Source organism: Physeter macrocephalus, unplaced genomic scaffold (assembly GCF_002837175.3).
Source record: "Physeter macrocephalus isolate SW-GA unplaced genomic scaffold, ASM283717v5 random_311, whole genome shotgun sequence".
In the NCBI taxonomy this organism is placed as follows: Eukaryota; Metazoa; Chordata; class Mammalia; order Artiodactyla; family Physeteridae; genus Physeter; species Physeter macrocephalus.
Window position 1 is genome coordinate 25,963 of NW_021145579.1, and position 19,843 is coordinate 45,805.

A 19,843-nucleotide genomic window follows, 5' to 3' on the forward strand; every position below is an offset into this window, starting at 1 on the left:
CCGCCACCTCAACTCTACGGGGCCCTGCATCCGCCCCTGTCTTCACGGGACCAGGCCGGGGTCGCTGAGTTGGTCTCAATCACCTCCATTCAAGTCACCAAGCGGGTCTCCAGAGCCTGGCCCGGCGCCAGAAGCAGAAGACACAGAGATTGCTCACCCCCATCTCCCCTCCCTCATTCAAACCCAGACCCCAAAATCCTAAACCAGGCCCAGCCAATGCCGTACCACCCTGCCCAGCCTGGTGAAGAGTTTTACAGTCAGGCTGACCAAAGTCCAAAGCCAGTGTCCACTGCTGCCACCCAGGGGGACCGCAGGGCAGTCACTTCTCCTCTCTGAGTCTCTGTTCATCTAGGAAACAAAATAGGAATCCTGACCTCAGCCCCTAAGGGTGCCAGGCATAGTAGGTGACCTATACTCCCAGCAGCCTGGAGTTGGGTCCAGGCCGACAGCAGGTGGGAGCACGAGGAGTCTGACTGGGGCAGAAGATCGGAAGGGCATCAGGTGGCGGGTGCAGCTTCAGCAAAGGGCTAGAGTGCCTGATGGGTTCGGGGCACTCAGTGACCACTCCCAGAGGAAGGGGGCAAATTGCTGACTGTGGAACTGGGAGACTGTCCTTCACTTCTGTCCTTATTCATGCCGTAGTTTCCCTCACCAGATTCTGAGTTTGTGGAGGTACGCCGTCACCAAGTGCTGGCATGAAAGTGCTAGAGGTGCCCAGCCAGATTCCACCTTTCTGGCTTTGTTTCACTCTCCCAGGCCTGGCGCAGGGTCTGGGAGCCAAGAGCTGGAAGGTCCCCATGTAAGGGATTATCCAAACTCCTCTCCAGAACCTTCAGAGGCCAGAGACTGGCAAACTAAGCTTTGCCCCAGCCAGGTGGGGATGGTAAGTGCACCCGCCCCGATATGCTGTGGCCATGTTCCACATGTGCCCTGAGCTTCCTGCTCTCCTTCCGGCACTTACCCCTCTTTGCTTGGGCTGCACCGCGCCTGGGAGGCCTTCCCCCACTCTTCCTGTAAAATTCTGGTTCCTCCTTCAAGGCCCGTCGTCCTCCCTGTACTTCAGCCACCCCCCACCCCCCCACCCACAAGGTTCTCTGTTCTCTGCCCTCCAGGGAACTCTGCCCATCTGTTTGGGGTGTTCTGGCTTCTGGGTCTGGCCCATTGACTGCAGGTGCCCAAGTTTGAAGTCCCAGGGCTGGCTGATGTGGCTCCACAGAGGAGGGTGGGAACCTGCCCCCAGGTGGTGGGTGGGGCAGGCCTGGGAGGCCGAGAGAGGACCAGAACTGGCCCAGGGGCACCTGGCAAGGTCCCAGACAGACCATCTGGACACTGCTGGAGTGAGGGCCTGGGGCTCCAGCCACACAGGCCAGGCTCGGCCCGGGCTGGCTGGTCTGGCTCTTTGGGAAGTGATGGGGCCACCACTCTGGAAGGCGTGGGGCCTGAGCCCAGGAAGAGGGGCTGCGAGCCCCGGGGTGCCAGGCCTGGCCGGCAAAGGGGTCCACCCAGAAGCTCTCTCTGCCCTGGGACGAGAGCACCCTCCATGGCATGGGACCTCATGGATGGGCGAGGGTCTCTTCTGTCACACCCAGCAGGACTTGGACCCGCAGGGCTGCAGGGGTGTGGGAGACAGAAGGGCACAGAAGGTGAGGGGACATCCGGCAAAGGCCTGGATGGGTCGGCTCATTTGCATGCAGGGGCCACCGAGGCGAGAGCCGCCGCCGCCGAGCGGATTTGAGCCGAAGCTCCGTTTTCCTTCTGTTCTTGTCTCTCTCTCAAGGTCAGAGCCCGAGCAGGGACAGGAACAAAGGCGCACGTCCCCCATTCAACCTCCCTGCGCCCGCCATGCTCCCGGAGGAGGGGGCCCTGGGGAGGGGAAGGGAGGGCAGAGCTGCTCCACGGTCCGGCCCCGGGCAAGGCGGGGACGGGGGCGTGGGAACAGCTGCCCAGCTGCCCTCGTGGACCCCTGCCCGGTGGGCCCCGCTGTGGGCCCCCAAGAGGCTCTGTTGCCTCCCAGAGTGGGTGGCCATCCCAGCCTCCAAGCTCTACCGGCAGGGGGGGGTCAGCTAAGGTCAGGGGTCGTTCTGGACTAAGCTTCTGCTGGAATCAAGGGTCAGTGGTCAGGCTCACTTTGGGGACCGGCGTCAGCCTTAGGTTCAAGGCTCAATCAGGGTCAGGGGTCATTCAGGGTCGACTGTCAGCCCCAGGCCCAGACCCAGGGCAGGGTTTTTGATGGGGTCTGTCCCCGTCCACTGCAGCCTGCACTCCTGGGCTTGAAGGTCCACCTCAGACTCAGGGAGGGTCTTGTCCGAGCCAGGCCCAGACCTGCCGCTAGTCTGTGCCCAGCACCCCTGCTCCAGCACCCACTGTCCCCTGCCCACCCCGACTGGCTCCTGACCCACCACTGGTCACCCACCGCCCCACGAGCCCCAACACATCACACACCACCCATCACCCTCTGCCCACTGACCCCCGGCCCAGTGCTCACCACCCATTATCTGTCACCCCAGCCCACAGGGTGAATTCCCAGGGCTTCGCATCAGCGACCAGCGCCCCCTCAACCTTCAAAGCCCACAGTGCCTTGGAGAAAGCTAAAAATATGCGGGCAAAAATTTCTCATTACATAAAATATTGGACCCAGTCCGCCGCCCGCTCCGGCTCGAGCGCTTTTCAAGAGGTGGGAAGGGGTCGCCGGGGAGGGCAGGGGGCCTTGGCGTGTCTGGGGCTTCACTGAACCAGGTCAGAGCGGGTCTCAAGGAGAGTTCTCCAGGCTGTGACTGAGCATAAACAAACTAACCTGTCCCTTTCTCTTGCTGGTAAATTAAAATTCCCACCCTCGTGTCCAGTGTCCAGTCAGGCCCTTGAAACCTCAGCCCGGACCTCAGATTTCTGCAAGCTCCACTGCCAGGCCAGCGCCGGACCAAGCAGGCGTCATCCCGGGTATTCCCCCCCTCCCCTCCCCCTCCCCTCCCCCTCCTCCCCCCTCCCAGCCCCAGGGCCCTGGACACAGACCCCCTCCTCCCAGTGGTCACCTGACAGTCTGGGGGCTAGACCACCACTGTCCAAAAGAACTTCCCACAAGGATGGACAAGTCCGACACAGGCACCACCAGCAGCTCCGCATGGCTACTGCTCACATGAAATGTGGTCAGTGCGATGAGGAACAGGACTTTAGACTTCACCTACGTTTAATTAACGTGGATATAAATAGCTAGTCATGGTCACCATACTGGGTGGCACAGCTCTGGGTGGAGCCGTGCCCCAGTGGGCACCTGGACCGCCACTCTTGTCCGGGACCAGGACATCAAGGCCTGCGTGGAGAAGGGAGGTGGAGGCTCAGACAGCGCAGAGAGGAGATGGGGGGGCGGGGCTGAGCCCCCGGGTAGGATGGGGGATCAGGGGAGGGGTCCTGGGAACCCCAGGGAGGGCACAGCTCCCTCGCCTGCTGACCCCAGGGGAGCGGGGGCCACGTCCGAGGGAGACCACGTCAGAACCAGCAGAGGGGCTCCCACCTACAGGGAAGACGCCTGGCCTTGACCAGCTTCCACGCCCCCTCCCGGCCTCAGTCCCCAGACGGAGAACCGAGGTTGGGGGCGGGGCCGGCTTGCCGCACAGCGAGCCTCCCGGGAGCCAGAGACCCCAACGTGGCCCCCAGGCCGAGGCGGCTGCTTTGCTGCGTGTCCAGTGGGCACTCCCAGGGTGGGGGCTGGGGGACGGAGGTGGTGGGAGGGGCCTCGAGGGCGCCGGGCTGTTGGTCTGCGCACCCTCACCCGGCGCGGGCTTGGGACCCGCTGCGGGCGACACCCCTGTGTGCGCGCGTGTGGGCTTGTGCCCTGTGTCCGTCCCGCACGCCTGGCGGCCGTGTCGCCTGTCCTCGCAGCTGTGTCATGCCTATGCCCGTGTGTGAGTGCGGAAAAGGTGCTGGAAGGCCTCCCGAGCCGGCATGCACACGCACACGCGGCCCTCCAGCCATCCGGGCCCGGGGGCCTTTCATCTCGCGCTGACATGCCCCTCTCCCGGCTCTTAGCCGCCGAGAACTTCCCGCTAATAGTGCATTAACCTTGGCGGGGGCTGCCAATTACTCGGCACCAACGCCGGGGGCGCGGTGCGCTTGCGGACGGCGCTGACAGGCGCAGGGACCGGGAAGCGGGCTGGGCTCCCCGGGCAGGAGGCGCGGGGCTGCGGGGGCACGCGGTGTGTTCCCGGCTACGGATGGCAGAGCGCCGGGTCTCTCCTGACCTCATTAGAGTAATTAATGTGCCTTTTGAAGCTCCAGAAATCGCCCAGAGCTGTGGGAATGGGGCGCAGATCACGGGGTGGGGGCTGGGGGCGGGCCGTGGACGGTGTCTGAGCGCCTGTTAAAAGCGTGTCCCAGCGGGTCAGACACGGAGAGAGACAGAGTGACAGAGAGGGACAGACAGAAACCCAGGGAGGCTGAGTGAGAGGCAGTGCAGATGGAGAGAGACACCAACAGGGAGACGAGCAGAGGTTCAAAGACGGAGACGCAGAGACAAAAAGAGATGCGTGGAGAGACCCACAGGGGGAACAGATGGGGAGAAAGGACGGCCAGAGCCCGGGGGTCAGGGGGCGTGACATCTCAGGGCCTCCGAGGGACTCGGGCCTCACTTCCTCAACCCTCCCTGGCTTCTGGGGACCGGCTCGCCACTCCATACAGGACCCTCCCAAAGAATGGGGGTGCGGGGGGCAGTTAGGACTTCCTGGAGACGGCAGCTGGGCACCAGAGGGGGAAGAGGAAGTGTGAGCAGACTTGGGGCAGGGTCGGGGGCTGCCAACAGAGATGCCCAAGGAAGCCAACTGGGGGCCAATGCAGAGGACCCCGGCTGGAGAGAGGGGTGGCCAGCTGACCATGTCAGCTCTTCGGCAGGAACCCAGGCCCAGGCTGGGCCAGGAGGATCAGCAAGACTGCAAGGTAAGATGGGCCCCAGGGACTGATGGATCTTGAGTGGGCAGCAGGCTGGGACCACCCCATGGTGGACATGGCAACAAGGTGGGGTAGAGAAGGTGTGCGAAACAGGGCCCCCGACTTAGAAGTTACTTCCGCACCTGTACAACGGTTTGCCTCAGGCCACCACGGAACCACAGGCCAGCATGGTAGAGGCCGGGCAGCACAAGGCTGCCACCTGCTGGCAGCTCCTCCTAATGACAGCTCCTCCTAACGACAGGGCCTCGGTGCCTCCAGCCAGCGGCCCGGGGAGACCTCAGGCTGGGGGCAGCCACAGGCCAGCCCCACCTCTCCCACTCTCCAGGACCACAGTGACAGGGTGCGGGCGGGGGGGTGGGGGGGAACAGGCCAGAGCTGGACTCTGCCTAGAAACAAGGCCCACAGAGGAACTCATCAGGGATGGGGGCTGAGGTACCCCGATGGGACTCAGGTGCCCAGTATGGATCTCAGAGATGGCCAGGATGGGGAATGAGGCACCCCAGTGGGGTGCAGGTGCCCTGGATGGGGCTCAGGTGGGAAAGGAGGTCAGGTGCCCAGGATGGGGGCCAGTTGCCCCAGTGGGATTAAGGTACACAGGATGGATCGCAGGTGGCCAGGATGGGCAGTCAGGTACCCCAGTGGGAGTCGGGTGCCCAGAATGGGGCTCAGGTGGGAAAGGGGTTAGGTGCCCAGGATGGGGGTCGATTGCCCCAAGGGGATTATGGTGCCTGAAAGGGGGTCAAGTTCCGGGGATGGGGCTGAGGTGACCAGGATGGGGGCTGAGGTAACCCCATAGGACTGGGGTGCCTGGGATGAGGGTCAGGTTCATCAGTGATTCCACAAGAGGCTGATGGGGGAGAGGCAGGGTGGGCACAGGAAGCCTCAGGCTGCAGGAAGCTCCAGACCCGTACACTACAGCCTGGGGTTCCTTAGGAAACACCCCTGAAATAGTGCTGTGAGTGTGGTGAGGCAGAGAGCATGGCCCTTAGAGGCCCCCGGCTGAAGACATTATGGACAGGGGAGCCCTGAGCAGGAGCTTTGCTGGATGAATAGGAGTTCTCCCTAGGCTCAAAAACAATGACTGGGGGTCTTTTTCCAGGCAGGTGGGAGTAGTTCTCCCCCATCTCTTTGTCTCCTTTGTGGGATTTCTCACGGGACCCTCTGGACACCTGAGGATGGGACCAAATGGTCACAGGTGGGAGAACTAAGGCCCACATGGAGCCCAGGTCTGCTGCCCACCCCCCCACCTGTGAGCCAGAGCGCTGGGTCTGGCCCACTGTGGAGCTGGGTACCAGCTACAGAACCACTGGCTGCCTTTATTGTCCTCAGCCCAAGGATACGGTGCTCCCAGACAAGCCCGCCAGCCCACCCGCCTACCAGGCCTCAGCTTGGGACTGCTGCATCCCCACCAGGAAGGGTGATCGGCACAAGTCACAACGTGGCCAGGGGACCTCAGAGTTCTGCGTGCTGCTGCCGGGGACCCTCTGGCTTCTAGCCGGTATCCTGGGCGCTCTTGTCTGGGAGCAGGGCTGAGGCGGCTTCCGGCAGGCCGGGCAGGCCCCACACAAGCTCTTTGGCGGCAGGAGACTCAGCGGGGCGTTCCAAGCACTGGGAGGGGCCCTGTCTCTTGTCCTCACAGGGCCGCTGGAAAACCTGCCTTCCCGACCTGTACATCTGGAAACAAGGAGTAGGAGGTGAGAAGTGTTGGGTGGGGAGGGTGGGGAGCCCGCCCCGCCCCCGCCCCGCTGTGCCTGTGCCTCTAACCTGCCCAGCCCCCACTCCCAGCCTGCAGGCTCTGCCGACTCCCTACCTGGGGGAAAGGGGTGCCCCAGCCAGGAGATGCCGAGACCAGAGGGATTCCCAGGCCATACCCACACCACCTCCCTCGGGGGGCTTGGAAAGTCAGAATCGTCCTGTGGTCTCTCAGCTTCTGTGCCTGAGCCCCCGACAAGCTGGGGTTAAACAGGCCATCCCTCCCCGCGCAGGCCCTGTCGCTGGCCCTGCGCCCAGTGGCCACTGGGTCACCTCCGTCGTCAGCCCTCTTTCTTTGTCTCTGCCATTGCCTCTGCCTAGGATGCTCTACCCCGGGGCTGGGGCCATGGAGAGGCCGTCTCTGACCCACCGCCCCCAGCTTTGGTAGCACCTCGCAGTTCATTCTCCATCTCTGACACTGATCTTGGCCTTCGGGGTCAGGCCCAGAGCAAATGCCCACTGGCTCAAGCACTGCAGCCCGTTCCCATCTTACAGAAATGGGAAACTGAGGCTGGGAGATGGACGTGCCTGGGACGAGGCCACACAGCCTGCGACGGCAAAGCCAGGCCCGGCCACTGTTGTGTGCTGACTGCACTGAGGACCTCACCAGCCGACAGTCTTCCTAACTCTCTGGCCTGCTGACCCCACCCCCCAACCCAAGGAGCCCCTGAAGGTGTGTGGAGGGCTGCCCTACCATCTCAAGTTCCTTGTTTCAAAGACCGTCTCCTTGTCGCTGTCCAGCGATGCCATCTCGGTGGGGTCCTCAGTGTTGGCCAGGAGCCCGTACCTCCTCCGCTGAGGCTTTTTCAATCTGGAAGCAGACCCAGGCTCGCTCAGTGGCCCTCTCATAGCCCTTGGGTGGAGCTGCTGACACCCTGCCCTGCTTCCCACCTTCTCCGATAATGCTCGTCTGCTCGACTCCCAGAGTCTTGCTGTGAACTTTCCGGTTCCAACTGCGTTTCTTCTCATAATGGTCACAATCATTATCAGTTGCTGTGGACATCTCCCTTGGCAGGCCCCCAGGGCGTAGGCCCTTGGGCGAGGACCCCTGGGAGGGGGGCGCTGTAATTCCATTTTATTAATGAGACGACTGAGCCTTAGAGAGAGCTTGCCAAAGACATCAAGTAGAAGGCTGTCACGGGCAGAAGCCCCGGCTCCTGACCACCACCAGGGAAAGCACGGGACCGACCCTCTGTGGTGGATGTGGCACGTATTCAGATGGGAGACGAACACTGTGTAGCCACAGCACTGTCAATACAAGACAGAAAAGGCCCCTTCAGAGCATCTGGATATGATCAGCTCTGCGTGACAAAGGCCCTCTGGAGATCAGCCCCAGAGAGGAAGCCAAACGGGGGGACAGGGGCCTGAGGAGGGGGTCACGGGCCTGCAGGAGGCAGGGCATATGCTGCGAGGAAGGCAAGGGGGTCCTCAACTCTTTGGGAGAGCGTGGGCAAAACCTAAACACTGACGATCACGGCCAACTCTGGGCTGAAAAAACAGGAAGAGCAAGGTGCGGGGGCAGGCTCCCGCCCGGCCCTGGTCAAACTGTGGGCGTTAACTACAGGGTAGGATGCGGCCAGGCCCGCGTGGCAGATGCAAGTTGGGTTAGCGGGCGCTGCGCTCGTCGTCACCGGGCTGGGGGAGCCGCAGAGGGTCCCGGGAATTCCCGGTGCCCTTATCATCCCGCAACCTCTAGTCTCGGTGGCTGCGTCTAGAAAACCGGCCCCAACATCCCGAAGGAGCGACGCGTCACGTGATTGCCTGACCCCACCCACTCACCACCCACGTCCCCACCCACGTCCCCACCCACGTGACGATAGCGCACCACGCCGGAGACGCGGGGTTCTCGCGCCGCAGCAGCTGGGGCGCGAGGCGCGCGCGGATTGGCCGCGCCAGGGCGGCGGCGGCGGCGTGCGCCTGACGCACCTGTATGCCCGGATGAGGAAGTAGAGCACGGCCAGGACGATGAGGCCCGTGACCACGTAGAGGGAACGCAGAAGCGGCGAGTCCGGCGAGCCCAGCGGCCAAGGGTGTGTGCTGTTGTGCGGCGCGCCCGGCTGGCTCCCGTTCGTCACGGCGGGCTGCAGCAAGAGCGTGGCCTGCGTGCGGCGCAGCGACGGGGGCGTGGGGTCCTCGGCTCCGCACAGCAGCGCCGGCAGCAGCAGCACCGGCAGGAGCCGCGGCGGCAGCACATGCGGCCCCATAGCGCGGCGGAAGCGGTAGCCGCGCCCCGCCCCCGCAAGGAGCAGTCACTCACTGGCGCGGGGGTGGGGCCAGCCAATGGCCCGCGGGGGCGGGGCCTGGCTCCCGGAAACGCCCGGCCCGCTACCGCCCCCGACTGCTCACCCCGCTTCACCCGAGCCGGGGAGGTACCCCGCGCGCACCCCGCCCCCGAAGGCTCAGAGCCGCAGTTCTGTCCCCGGCCCAGAGCGTGAGCACCGCGGCCGCCCCGCAGGGGGGCTACGATGAGGGGACAGGCGCGACCGTGCCCTGCGGGCCTCCCTCCCACCTGGGCTCTGGAACTCTCGCGTCCCCGCCCCCAATCGCCCTGGGCTTTGGTAACACCAGCACGGTGGCCCGCTGTCCCTGGCCTTTCCGGAGGGGAGACCTGTTCCGGCTGTGAGCCTGGGCATCCCGCCTTTGGCGGGGGCCAGGAGGGACCAGACACACCCCGTGGGAGAAGGCGGGGTACCAGTGACCCGGACCTCACCCAGCCGCACCCTGCTGGGAGTTGAGGTAATCCGCCCAGAGCCCAAGGCAGCTAGAGCATGAAACCGGGGCTCAGCCCCAGCGTTCTGCACCCCAAGACCAGGGCTGGAGGCAAGCAGCCTGGGAAGGCAGGCCGGCTCCGGGGGCGGCCAAGCTGAAGGTGCCCGGGGTTACTCTGACAAGGCCTCCGCCTGGCTCTGGGGGACGCACCGCCAAGGGACCACCTCCTTCACTTCCTTGGCTCTCTCGGCCCGAGAGAACTGCCCCGGGGGGGGCAATGAACTGCCGCCTGGCCTTCCGGGTCTGGATCCAGCTTGTGGCCAGAACGAAGGCCCCGAGAGGAGGCTATCTCTAGCGGAATCCCCGCCACAGCCCCTCCAGCCATGCCTCAGGCTGAAGCTCAGTGTCTGCCCTCCACGACGCACCCCACACCAGACTCAGATTTGTGGGTGGACACACCATCCCTTTATTCAGATGCACCTTCCACATTTGTCTTGTCACATCGCGAGTGAGGACTGGCCGCCGTGCCAGCGCCACACGCCCATCCTCCTGGAGCACCTTGAAGCCCCGCACCCCAACCTCGCCAGTGAAGCACCTGCTGGAAAGACGGGAGAGGTGAGAAGGGGACACGAGGGCTGCTCCAACAGGAGATGAAGACGCTGCCCCCGACAGGGGTCACACAGCCAGGACGGGGGAGAACCCACCGCAAGGGCCAGGGCCACAGAGCCACGTCTTCCACCCCGAGAAGCACTTACAGGTGACGGGCTGCAAGGGCAGGCAGCTGTGCCGCTGGCTCTTGCTCCCGGGTGAAGTTCCTCCTGGGGCAGTGACCCCAGGTCATTGTTGCTCTCTGGTCACCCTTCCGGGTCGCACTGGCTTCCATTCAACCTGCCAAAGCAAAGGAGTGTTAACCCTGACACCCTGGCTGAGCTCACAGCCGCCCCTCCCCGACTCCCCCGAAACCATCCACAGCTCCTAGGAGGGTCTCAAGCTAGTCATCGGGGCCAACCCAAGATGAGGCCCCGCCACGGGCCAGCGTGCCCAGGGCGGGCCTGCGCCTTTCAGATGGGCCAGGCCACTTTGTACTCTTAAGCAGAGCCAGCTACCCACATGGGATGGAGCTGCTTAGAAATCGGCGCGGGCTCTGAGAAAAAACTCATGGCAGCAACAGACATCAGAGAGAGCTAGTTAGGAGTGTGACTCAAAGAGGTCTGGAAAAGACAGTCAATTGATGAACAAAAAATTCCAAAAGGCGGGGCGTTTGGTGGTCTCCAATCCTGCTCAACTGCCCGGGCCGCTCGCCTGGCTGCAGGCGGGGAAGGGCAAACGGCCGGGGTCTGCCTTTAGTTCTAGCTTTTTTTTTTTTTTTTTTTTTTTTTTTAAAAAAGAAAAAGAAAAATCGAAAAGCAAAAAAGTCAAAGGAACATTCCCCGGGTACACGACTTTACTTTCAAATGAGCTCTCAACAAGAGGAGGGATGCGGACGAGCAAAAGGAGTTACCTCGAATTACAGGACTATCTCCACATATGAGCTAGCCCAGGGAGCAGCTTGCGTCTCAGAGGTTTCTGTTGGGCGCACAACACTTCTGTCCTCCGAGGGGCTGCAGCTTCCATAGGCTAGCAGAGAACGCTCAGAACTTGTAAAGCAACAGCAGAGCTAGCTAATGAGCCGGTCAGTCTGTGGTCACCCGGGGACCCTGCCTGTGTCTGCTCTGTGGCCTGCTTCTAGACTAAGGGATTCAGGGTCAGCGTCGGGCGCCTGCGTGTCCACCGTCCCTGCTAGGCTGCCGGCCCCATCGAGCCTTCCGGCTGCCACGGCCAGAAGCGCCCTGGGGCTGCCCTGCGGTCCGAGAGCCCGCTCCCGTCACCCACCTGCTCGCCTAACTGGGGCCGGTGGCCGTCGGCTGTCACAGGGGCCCAGCCAGCGTCACTGACCCTGCCTTTCTCCTCTGGCTGTGGCAGCCTCGGGCGGGACTGCGGACCTAGTCCTCTAGCTGCCCTCTCTGCTCAGGTCTGCCTGCCTCGAGCCCCTGGAGGGCGCGTGTGGTGCAATCAAAGGGAGATGGTCAGAGCGAGGTTCATTCAGATGGTCTTTTAATCGGCTTCGTGAAGCCAAAGAAAACTGCGTACAAGAATTCCTTCACCACTTCAGATACAACATTGACGGGATATGCGTACGTCTTCCGGCAAAAAAGGACAATATAAATACACATTTTCAAGAACCTCTCGGGGATGTCTGCAAGTCTACTGTGGGTCCCACAGGACAGGTGGGCGCCCGGGCCGGGCCAGGGCAGCCCGGGCGCTCTGCTGCCACCCGCACGGTTCTACCACGCTACACTCAGAAACGTGACACCGAGTTGGAAAAAAGCTACAACTTGCTCAGCTTCCGACAAAGAGCAGATTCAGAGTCTGTTCAATCTCAAAGAGAAGTGACTCGGGGCACCCAACTTCACAGGGCCGACCCCACTGAAAAGAAAAAGAAAAAAAGCAACACAACCGAAAACAAAAAACAAAACTCTCACAACCCCTGGTGATTTTCTAAAAAAAAAAAAAACTCTTGGCTCACGGTAAAAAGGTAAAAGTAAAACTGGAAGTGCTCTTCAAAACGTTTTTAAGACTCTTAAAAACGGACAGCGCTTCCTTAAAAGCAAAGTATAGTAACGAGGCCATCTGGGGGCCAGAAGCAGTCAGGCTGTGTTTGACAAGATCAGAACCAATAAGACTACAAAAGTGGGTACAAGGAGGTGTGATCACTACACATTAACGATTCAGCGGAGCTCCCAAAATCTTTAAATATACGGCCATTGGAAGGACGATCTCGAGCAGGAAGGATTTTTACTCGTTGTGTGTAGCTGAGAACAAGAAGCAGGCACAGTGTAAAGGCGCTGAAGCACGCGACGAGAGGCAGCATTCCACTCCCGGCCCAAACCTGGGGGCTCAGCCCTGGGGGCTCGGGAGCGACCAACCCCCCCACATGGCCGAGGGTGGCGGGCACGGCCCACATGCACGGATGCGGCCTGCTCTGCTCGGTGGGCCCTCGCTCTCCCTTTCCTCCTTGGTCAGCCTGGTTTTGCCTTTACGTTCTGTGGCAGAAGTGGCTGCTGGCACCGAGACCCAAGAGGGCAGTCTCGTCCCTTACGGGGCATAGTGACCGGGTCTGAGCACTGCCCAGAGGGCACCGAGGCTCACTGAGCTCCCACCACAGGCCCGTGGAGCGCCGCTTACCATAACTGTCGTAGCTGTCTCTGTAGGACCCGCCCGAGCTCCGGTCACCGCAGCTGCCGCCCTGACTCCGGCTGCAGGAAGGACACAGGTGAGCGCCAGGGGCCACCTCGGGGGACTCTCACCAGTCCCCATGCCAGCGTCCCCACAGAGCCTCCCAGGCCCCCCTGCGCAGGACCGCCGCCCGTACCTGCTGTAGTAGTCTCTGGAGCCTCCATAGCCCCCACTCCTGGACTCGAACCGGCTCCCCCCGTAGCCGCGGTCCCCTCCTCCTACAGACAGTACGGGAAGGAGAAGTGAGTGGCAGCTCCTGCAGCAATGCCCCCACCTTGTACCTGCAAGTGGCACTCACCTCTGGAGAACCCACGGCCCCGGCCTCGGCCCCCGCGGAAGAAGCCCCGGCCCCCGGCAGAGCCACCTCGGTACCCGCGGGATCGGTTATCAGACGATTTGCCAGCCTGGTCGACCCGGATCTGCCGCCCATCCACAGACTGGAGACCAGAAGTGGACACGGTTAGCCTCTGCACCTCCCGCCCTCGGTCTGCAGCCCGGACCCACTGGACCCCGGAGCAGCCGGCCCTCACCTTCCCGTTCATGGCCATCATGGCGTCCTTGGCATCATCGATGTTCTCAAAGGTGACAAACCCAAAGCCCCTTGATCGCTGGGTCTCCCTGTCCTTCACGACCACCACTGTGCAGGGGAGAGGTCCGCAGTCAGCGCCCAGCCCTCCCCGTGAGCAACCCCACTCAGCCACCAGTCTGGCACCAGCCTCACCTTCTGAGATCTGTCCATATTTTGAGAAGACCTGCTCCAGTGACTGCTCGTTGGTATCAAAACTCAGCCCTCCGACGAAAAGCTTGCCTTCATCTGATGCCATGGCGGCCTGTGACAAACATCATCAAAAGTCTCAGAGGTCCTACAGGGGCTTCGAGACTCAACGCCCCCCCCACAACTTTATACAAATAACATATGTTTCGGGGGGAAACGCTGGGAAACTACTCTTCTGCCTTTTAACCATCCCAAGCCCACACCCAGGACTTAATTCAAACAAAACCCTAATTCCTTTATCACTTTGGGTCCCTGGCCGCTTTTCTGTGTTTGGGCCAACTCCGCTCCCCAGACTGGGGGGGGGGGGGTGTCCCTGACAGCTGGGGCCACACAGCGGTTCTGCAGTACTCCTCAGTGCTGCCTGGCTGTGGGGCCCCAGAACTCCAGCCAGGGGACGCCCTTACGGGACGTTTAAGGCTGCACCCTGAAGGCAGGCATCGGCCACCATCGTCTCGGGCTGAGTGCACCTTGGTTTCTGCCCGTTGCAAACAGCGGGGGGGCTAACTCCTAACCCGACCGTCGCGGAGCGGGCGGAGTGGCAACGTGCTTGGTCCACTGCAGGGCGCTGTGCAGGCGGGGCGGGGACTCTGCGCCGGGATATCAAAGCGGGGCGGTACTTATACCGACCCTTTACAGGCTAATAGCCTCCGCTGAACGGCTCCGAAACACAGGCCAAAAGGCGTCCTGCAGCCACGCAACTGGGACCCAAACTTGGGGCGTTGGGGGGTGGCACCGGGACTGTGTCGCCCTCGCACTACTCCAACGGGAAATCGGGGAGGAGCCCCAGCCCGGCCCCACCCACGCGCGCATGCGCCCCGCGCCACTCCATCCGGGCACTCGGCGCTCCCGCCATTTCGCAGGGCGCAGCTTCGCGCTCGCGGCCGCCATTTTGCGGCGGTGTCCAGCTCGCGAATACCCTGGCCCACGGGAGATGCCCTCCGACCGCGGTTCGGCCCGGTCTCCGCTGCCCCTCGCCGCCTGCGGGGCGGACTACACCCCGGGCCCGCCCCGGCACCGCCCCCGCCCAGGGGCGTGCCGCCGCCGCCCCGCCTCCTCCGGCCGGCCGCAGGCCGCCCGCCGCCCCGGGCCCGTGGAGCCGGTGCCGCCAGGGCCCTCACCACTGAGTCGGGCAGGTCCCTGGCGCAGGCGGGAAGACGGCACAGCACAACGACCCGAGCCTCCTAACGCGCGAACTGACTGGGGGGGCGTCCTGCGCCCGCCTTATGTACTTTGTCTCCAGGCCCCGCCCCCGAGCCCGCCCCTCCTCCCCGCGCCGGCCAATCCGAAGCCCTAGAGGCCGTGGCTGTGCCTCATATTCATGAGCTGGGGGCCGAGCCTGTACCGGCCCCGCCCCCTCCCGCGAGCGGGCGCGGGGCACAGTGAACGGCGGGGACGCGCATGGTCTGCAGTCCCCGGCACGCGCGCGGGAGGCGGGGCCAGTGCGCGGCGGGGCGGAGTTGACCCACTTCCGCGCGCCCGGCCCCCCTCCCCTCCCCCCCCTCGGCCTGTGGCGGAGAACAAAGGGGTTCGGGCGGCTTCCGCCAGTGGCCCAAGCCTCCTGGGAACCTTTTGGGGGTCGCTGGAACCCAGACCTTTGCGGTGCTCCCGCAGTCGCAGTCGGCGACTTACCGACCTCACCCAGGTCCTCACACCCACCCGAGATCCAGTTCTCGGACACCCCAACTTCATGTGAACCCCTATATCAGTCCTTATGTACTTGCCAACATAAACGACACCCAAGAACTCTCAGAACCCCAACGCTCCACTTCGTGTGATCCGCCCCAAGGCCCGCCCAAACCCTAACACTGAGGCAACTCCATTTATGTGGAACCCAATATTCTCCACGATCCCAATTCTTCCTGCTTCCCAACTTTGGGTCACCCCAACTTCACCCAACCCAGTTTGCCTACGAATCCCAACCCACAACCACACCTAACTCCCACCCCAATCCGGACTTCACCCAGTCTGGTGCAGCACCCACACCCCACAGTCACCTGGCCAGACACCTACCTTTTGCATCCCAGCTCTAGACCTCAGGCTGACCTCGACTTGGGCTCTCAAACCCACCATTGTGACCAACTCTCGAGTCTCCACTGCACCCCAAAATTCAGCTCAGCCCCCCCATCTCCCTTTCACCGCTGTGCTCCAGCCGCCCACCAGCACACTGTTCTGCACCCCCAGAACCCACTTGGCTCCTCCCCCTGCATCTTTTTTCTCTCTGGGGGTCCTGAGACCTCTGCTATCGGAGGAACCAGCTTTGCAGAGATCTTCACCCCCAAGGCTGTTCCTGGGAGCTCCTCTTGTGGTCACCTCTTTCCTCCTGCCCAGGCCTTGTCTCACGTTACCTTCTGTGGCCCTGGACCCTTCCATGGGTGGAAGAAGCTAGTGCAGACCCCTGCCTGCCCAAACCAGAGGCCCAAGCTATACCCCTGCCCCAGAAAGTCTTCAAAGGGCATACCTTCTGCATAAAAGTTAGGGGGAATTTGAGGGACTTCCCTGGCTGTACAGTGGTTAAGACTCCGCGCTTCCAATACAGGGGGTGTGGGTTCGATCCCTGGTTGGGGAACTAGGACCCCACATGCCGCACGGCGCGGCCAAAAAAGGGCGATTTGAGAACAGAGACCCCTGCTTTGCTGCCTACCTCAGGAAAGTTCCAGCCCCACTCCAGGCCCCAGACTCCGTGGGTCTAGCTGACGCAGTAGGAAAGAAACGAGCGCATGGACACTGTCTCCTGTGACAAGGCCGCTGGGACCCCTCCTCGGGCTCAGGACCCCTTCCACCAGGCAGCAGCTCATGACTCATGGCAGCCGTGTCCGCACCTCGTCCCCCCACGCCACAGCCCCCCCATACAACTCCCCGTCAGCCGCAGCCTGCTGCTGCGTCAGCCACTCACGCAGGGCGGTTACTAAAAGGAGCAGAGAATCAGCACTCAGCTCTCGCCCTCCCGTCGGGGCCCATGGAGGGGGCCTGGGGCCAGGCATGCCCAGCCCAGGAGTAATCCCCCCGCCTTCTGATCTGCTCCCCCAGCAAAGTCAGGTCGGCGGCCCCTGTCCCCAGACCAGGCGAAGGGGTCCGTGCAGTCACGGGGCCCCTCATCACTCTTTGCCCGCCCCCGGCCCCCGCCCTCACTGTTCTGTGGTTCCTAGTCTGCCTTCTCCTGGTTTTGTGAAGCTCCCTGGTTCATTCATTCATTCCACCAGCAGTTATCAAGCGTGTACTTACTACGAGCGTGTTGCTGGGTACGGGGCTCCATGCGTACCCACGACTGTCCTGGGTTCCCATCACGGTGTGGACCTTTACCTATGGATACCTGTCCCCAGGTGCGCCTGCACCGGACATTGTGTGGGAACTGTGTGCTTGAGTCTCAGGTGTGTTACCTGTCTGCGCACCTGTGTTTCTGCGGCTACCGACGTCGGCGTGTCCCTGTGACTCGGTGTGTACCTAGGACCTTGTGAACCCGTGCGGGGCGAGATGGGGGGGTGGTCTCAGGGGGCTGGCACCACCTTCCTCCTTGCCTCGGCCGCGACTCCACGCTCTCCCCGCGGACACAAGGGGGAGCTACGGCCTCGCTGTCAGCCTGGCCGGGGGCTCCCGGTCCCGCCCCGCCGTCCAGCCGACTGCCGCGAGCACCAGCGTGGGAAGGGGTTCCCGTCCCGCCCTCAGGCCCACCCTCGCGTCTCCGCCCGAGCGCTGGGGGTGGTCGGCGAGGAGGGGACTTAAAATAGCCGCGGGCGGGGGCGAGGCTGCTATTCACGGCCGGGACACGCGGTGCTCACCGCCTGCCCGGCGGGACGGGGCTTAGGCCGGAGGTTCCTGTCTGCACACTCACAAGACGCCCCTCCCCGGGCGCCCGCCGAAGACCACCCCCGGGGCTGCACCGGCGTTGCCACGGAGGCGGGGGCGGGGCCTCCTTGCTCCCACACCGCCCCCTCTGTCCTCCCCGCGGGGTCGGGCCCGCCGGACGCCGGGTCCTCCCCCGACCCCGGCTAATGACCGGGCGGGAGGCGGTAATGAGCGTCTGGGCTCGGGTCGGGCGTGGACGGGATGAAAGGCGCGTGGTTGGGGGGGGACCCCGGGGCCGCGTAATTACCGGCCCCTCCCGGCCGGCCAGGCGGGGGCCGGGACGGTGCACCTGGAGGCAGCCCGGCGCGGGTGCGAAAGGGGACCGCCCTGGCAGAGACTCCAGCCCGTCCGCCTGGCCCAGATCCCCGGGGCTCAGAGCCAGGGAGGGGGAAGCGGGGACTGGATGTGTGTGTACGTTGCCAAGTGTGGTGCACATGTGTGCCCGTGGGCAGGGGACTCGTGGGTACAGAGATGGAGAAGCAAGTTTTCTGGGGACCATGCCTGTGTGAACATGAAAATGGGGCCGTGTGCCAGTGCACATGGCTGTGGAAGTGTGTGCATAGAACTCACACGTGTGTGTGTGCGTGTGCACACATGGAAACACGTTTGCGTGGTCATGTCTTATGTGCAAGAACACAAGAGGTTGTGCGTGGACCCCAAAGCATATGCATAACCAGGATGTGGGATCAGCCGGGGACAGCGCTGCTGCGTGTGCATGACGCGGGGGAACCGGGACTCACAGATCATATGTGCCCATGGCTGGTGGCGTGACTCATGCCCCTGGGGTGGGAACATGTCACGCCGCGCAGTCAGCAGCCGCCGGGGTCTCTAGGGCAGAGGAGAGCTACAGGAGGCCAGAAGCCAGGAGGAAAAGTTTAACTTTTAACTGCCTCCCCGTCCCCCCCCCACCCCGTTTCCCACCTGCATGAGTAGGTGGGGACATCTGAGATCCCTAGGAGGCCCCAGGTGGCTGCCAACTGTGAATTGGCAGGAGATTCAGCTGCCTGCGCCCTGGCCTCAGTTTACCTCCTGTTCCTAGGAGGGGGTCTTCCTGGCGAAGGGGGACGTGGGAGGGGGCACCTGGGTGGAGCTCCCTGTGACTCATGGCCCAGGAATGTGGAAGCTGCCACTCTTCTGCTCCTGCCCCAGCCCCCATCCCAGAAGTGCAAAGGCCAGGCAGCGCATGGGCTGTGCTGGTGACCGCAGTCCCCACCAACGGCAGGCACACGGGCTGTGGAATGGGACCCGGGGGACACCCGGAGGCCCACACCAATAACATGCATTCATGCAGAGGACATACGTCAGGTGTGTGTGAAACGCCAGGGCCTGTGCATACGCAGAGACCCCTGTGTGCTCGTAGAAACCCCAAGGCTTGCCTCGGTGGGGGCTGGGGATGCAACCCCCTGGGTTTCCGAGACGGGGGGAGGGCCGAGGTCCACAGCCCCGCCCCAGGGGCGGGAGGAGCTGACCCCCACTGATGCCCTGTCCGCTCCCTTGACCTTGGCCCCACGTACAGGCTCCCCGCAGGCACACAGAGGGGCCGAAGCACCCCTGACTGGGGCTGTAGCATCTCCATGGCAACACTGGAGTGGCAGCCATGGAGAGCACACCCCCCTGGGGCAGCTGCCAGGGGCTCAGGGAAAACACCTGTGTGTGTCCAGGCGGCCGCACACAGCAGTCCCACATCCTGGCCCCCACACCCAAGCAGGCGGACACAGGTGCCCATGGACCTCGTCCAGCCTTCGATCACCATCCCACTCTGGAGGGTTAGCGACGGCCCGGTGCCCAGCTGTGCAGGTAGGCGGTGTCCGGGCTCCTGTCTGAGCCTAGGGTGCATCATCTGAGAAGTGGGCACAGCAGCAGCATCTCCTGGGGTCAGCGGGGGTGATGGAAGGGCAGCCGGTGACAAAAACACACCACGGAGGGGCTCCCAGTTCTCTGCTGTTCTTCTCCGTGTCTCAGGACACTCCAGGGAATCGCCGGCCATGCCGGAGAAAGCCCCACTTCTTCTGAGGGCGCACACAGTCCCCTGCACCTGCCCCAGCCCAGTGGCCGGCTCTGCTCGGCTGGGCCTGCAGGCGCGCACGGTGCGTGGGTAGTGTTTGTGGCTGGAGCGTCCGCGGGTTTGGGTGCCGCCTCGGCTGAGCTGCGTCTCTGAGGGTCTGAGTTTGGGCCTGCCTGGTGTGACCTTCAATTTTGCGGGTTTTGTCAGGGAGGTCTTGGCCCAGGGTGAGAGTGGGTTTTGAGGGTCACACAGTTGATTGAGGTTGTGGCCCCCAAAGTGTAGCTTGGGGCGGGTTTGGGGGTGTGGGGGCGGTGTGCATTGGGGTCCCTGTGCTGCAGAGCCGGAGCCTGTCACTCAGGTGGGATCGGCATGTACCCGTTGACTGCGGAGGGTGTGCAGCGCGTGTGTGGGACGGGGAGACGGATTGGTCTGGGTCTGGTGGCGGTAAGAGGCCCTGCGTGGGCGTCTGGGCTTGTGTTGATTTTCCGCGAGGCCTATGGATAGCGTCTGGGGTGTGGGCCGTGTGCAGGGCAGATGTAGCCAGC

The 19,843-nt window shown here is 63.2% G+C and overlaps 2 protein-coding genes across 3 annotated transcripts; both read right to left on the reverse strand.

The window, feature by feature from the left end:
- Positions 1-6,221: 6,221 nt before the first annotated feature.
- Positions 6,222-8,910, reverse strand: FAM174C (family with sequence similarity 174 member C). The gene is made up of 3 exons (XM_024134302.3): positions 8,617-8,910; positions 7,385-7,501; positions 6,222-6,612 (listed from the first exon to the last, which is right to left on the reverse strand). Coding segments are annotated over exons 1-3 (396 nt in total). The 5' UTR covers positions 8,895-8,910; the 3' UTR covers positions 6,222-6,611.
- Positions 8,911-9,843: 933 nt separating this feature from the next.
- CIRBP (cold inducible RNA binding protein) lies at positions 9,844-14,611 on the reverse strand. Of its 2 annotated transcripts, none has more exons than XM_028485003.2 (7): positions 14,569-14,611; positions 13,397-13,505; positions 13,206-13,312; positions 12,974-13,112; positions 12,812-12,893; positions 12,625-12,695; positions 9,844-10,287 (listed from the first exon to the last, which is right to left on the reverse strand). In XM_028485003.2, the coding sequence occupies exons 2-7, from the start codon at positions 13,497-13,499 to the stop codon at positions 10,283-10,285; spliced, it is 507 nt and encodes a 168-aa protein (XP_028340804.1). In that variant the 5' UTR covers positions 13,500-13,505; positions 14,569-14,611; the 3' UTR covers positions 9,844-10,282. The 2 variants fall into 2 exon arrangements, with proteins under 2 accessions (XP_028340804.1, XP_023990224.1); XM_024134456.2 differs by lacking the exon at positions 9,844-10,287 and adding an exon at positions 11,477-12,251 and having other exon boundaries at positions 14,569-14,603.
- Positions 14,612-19,843: the final 5,232 nt, after the last annotated feature.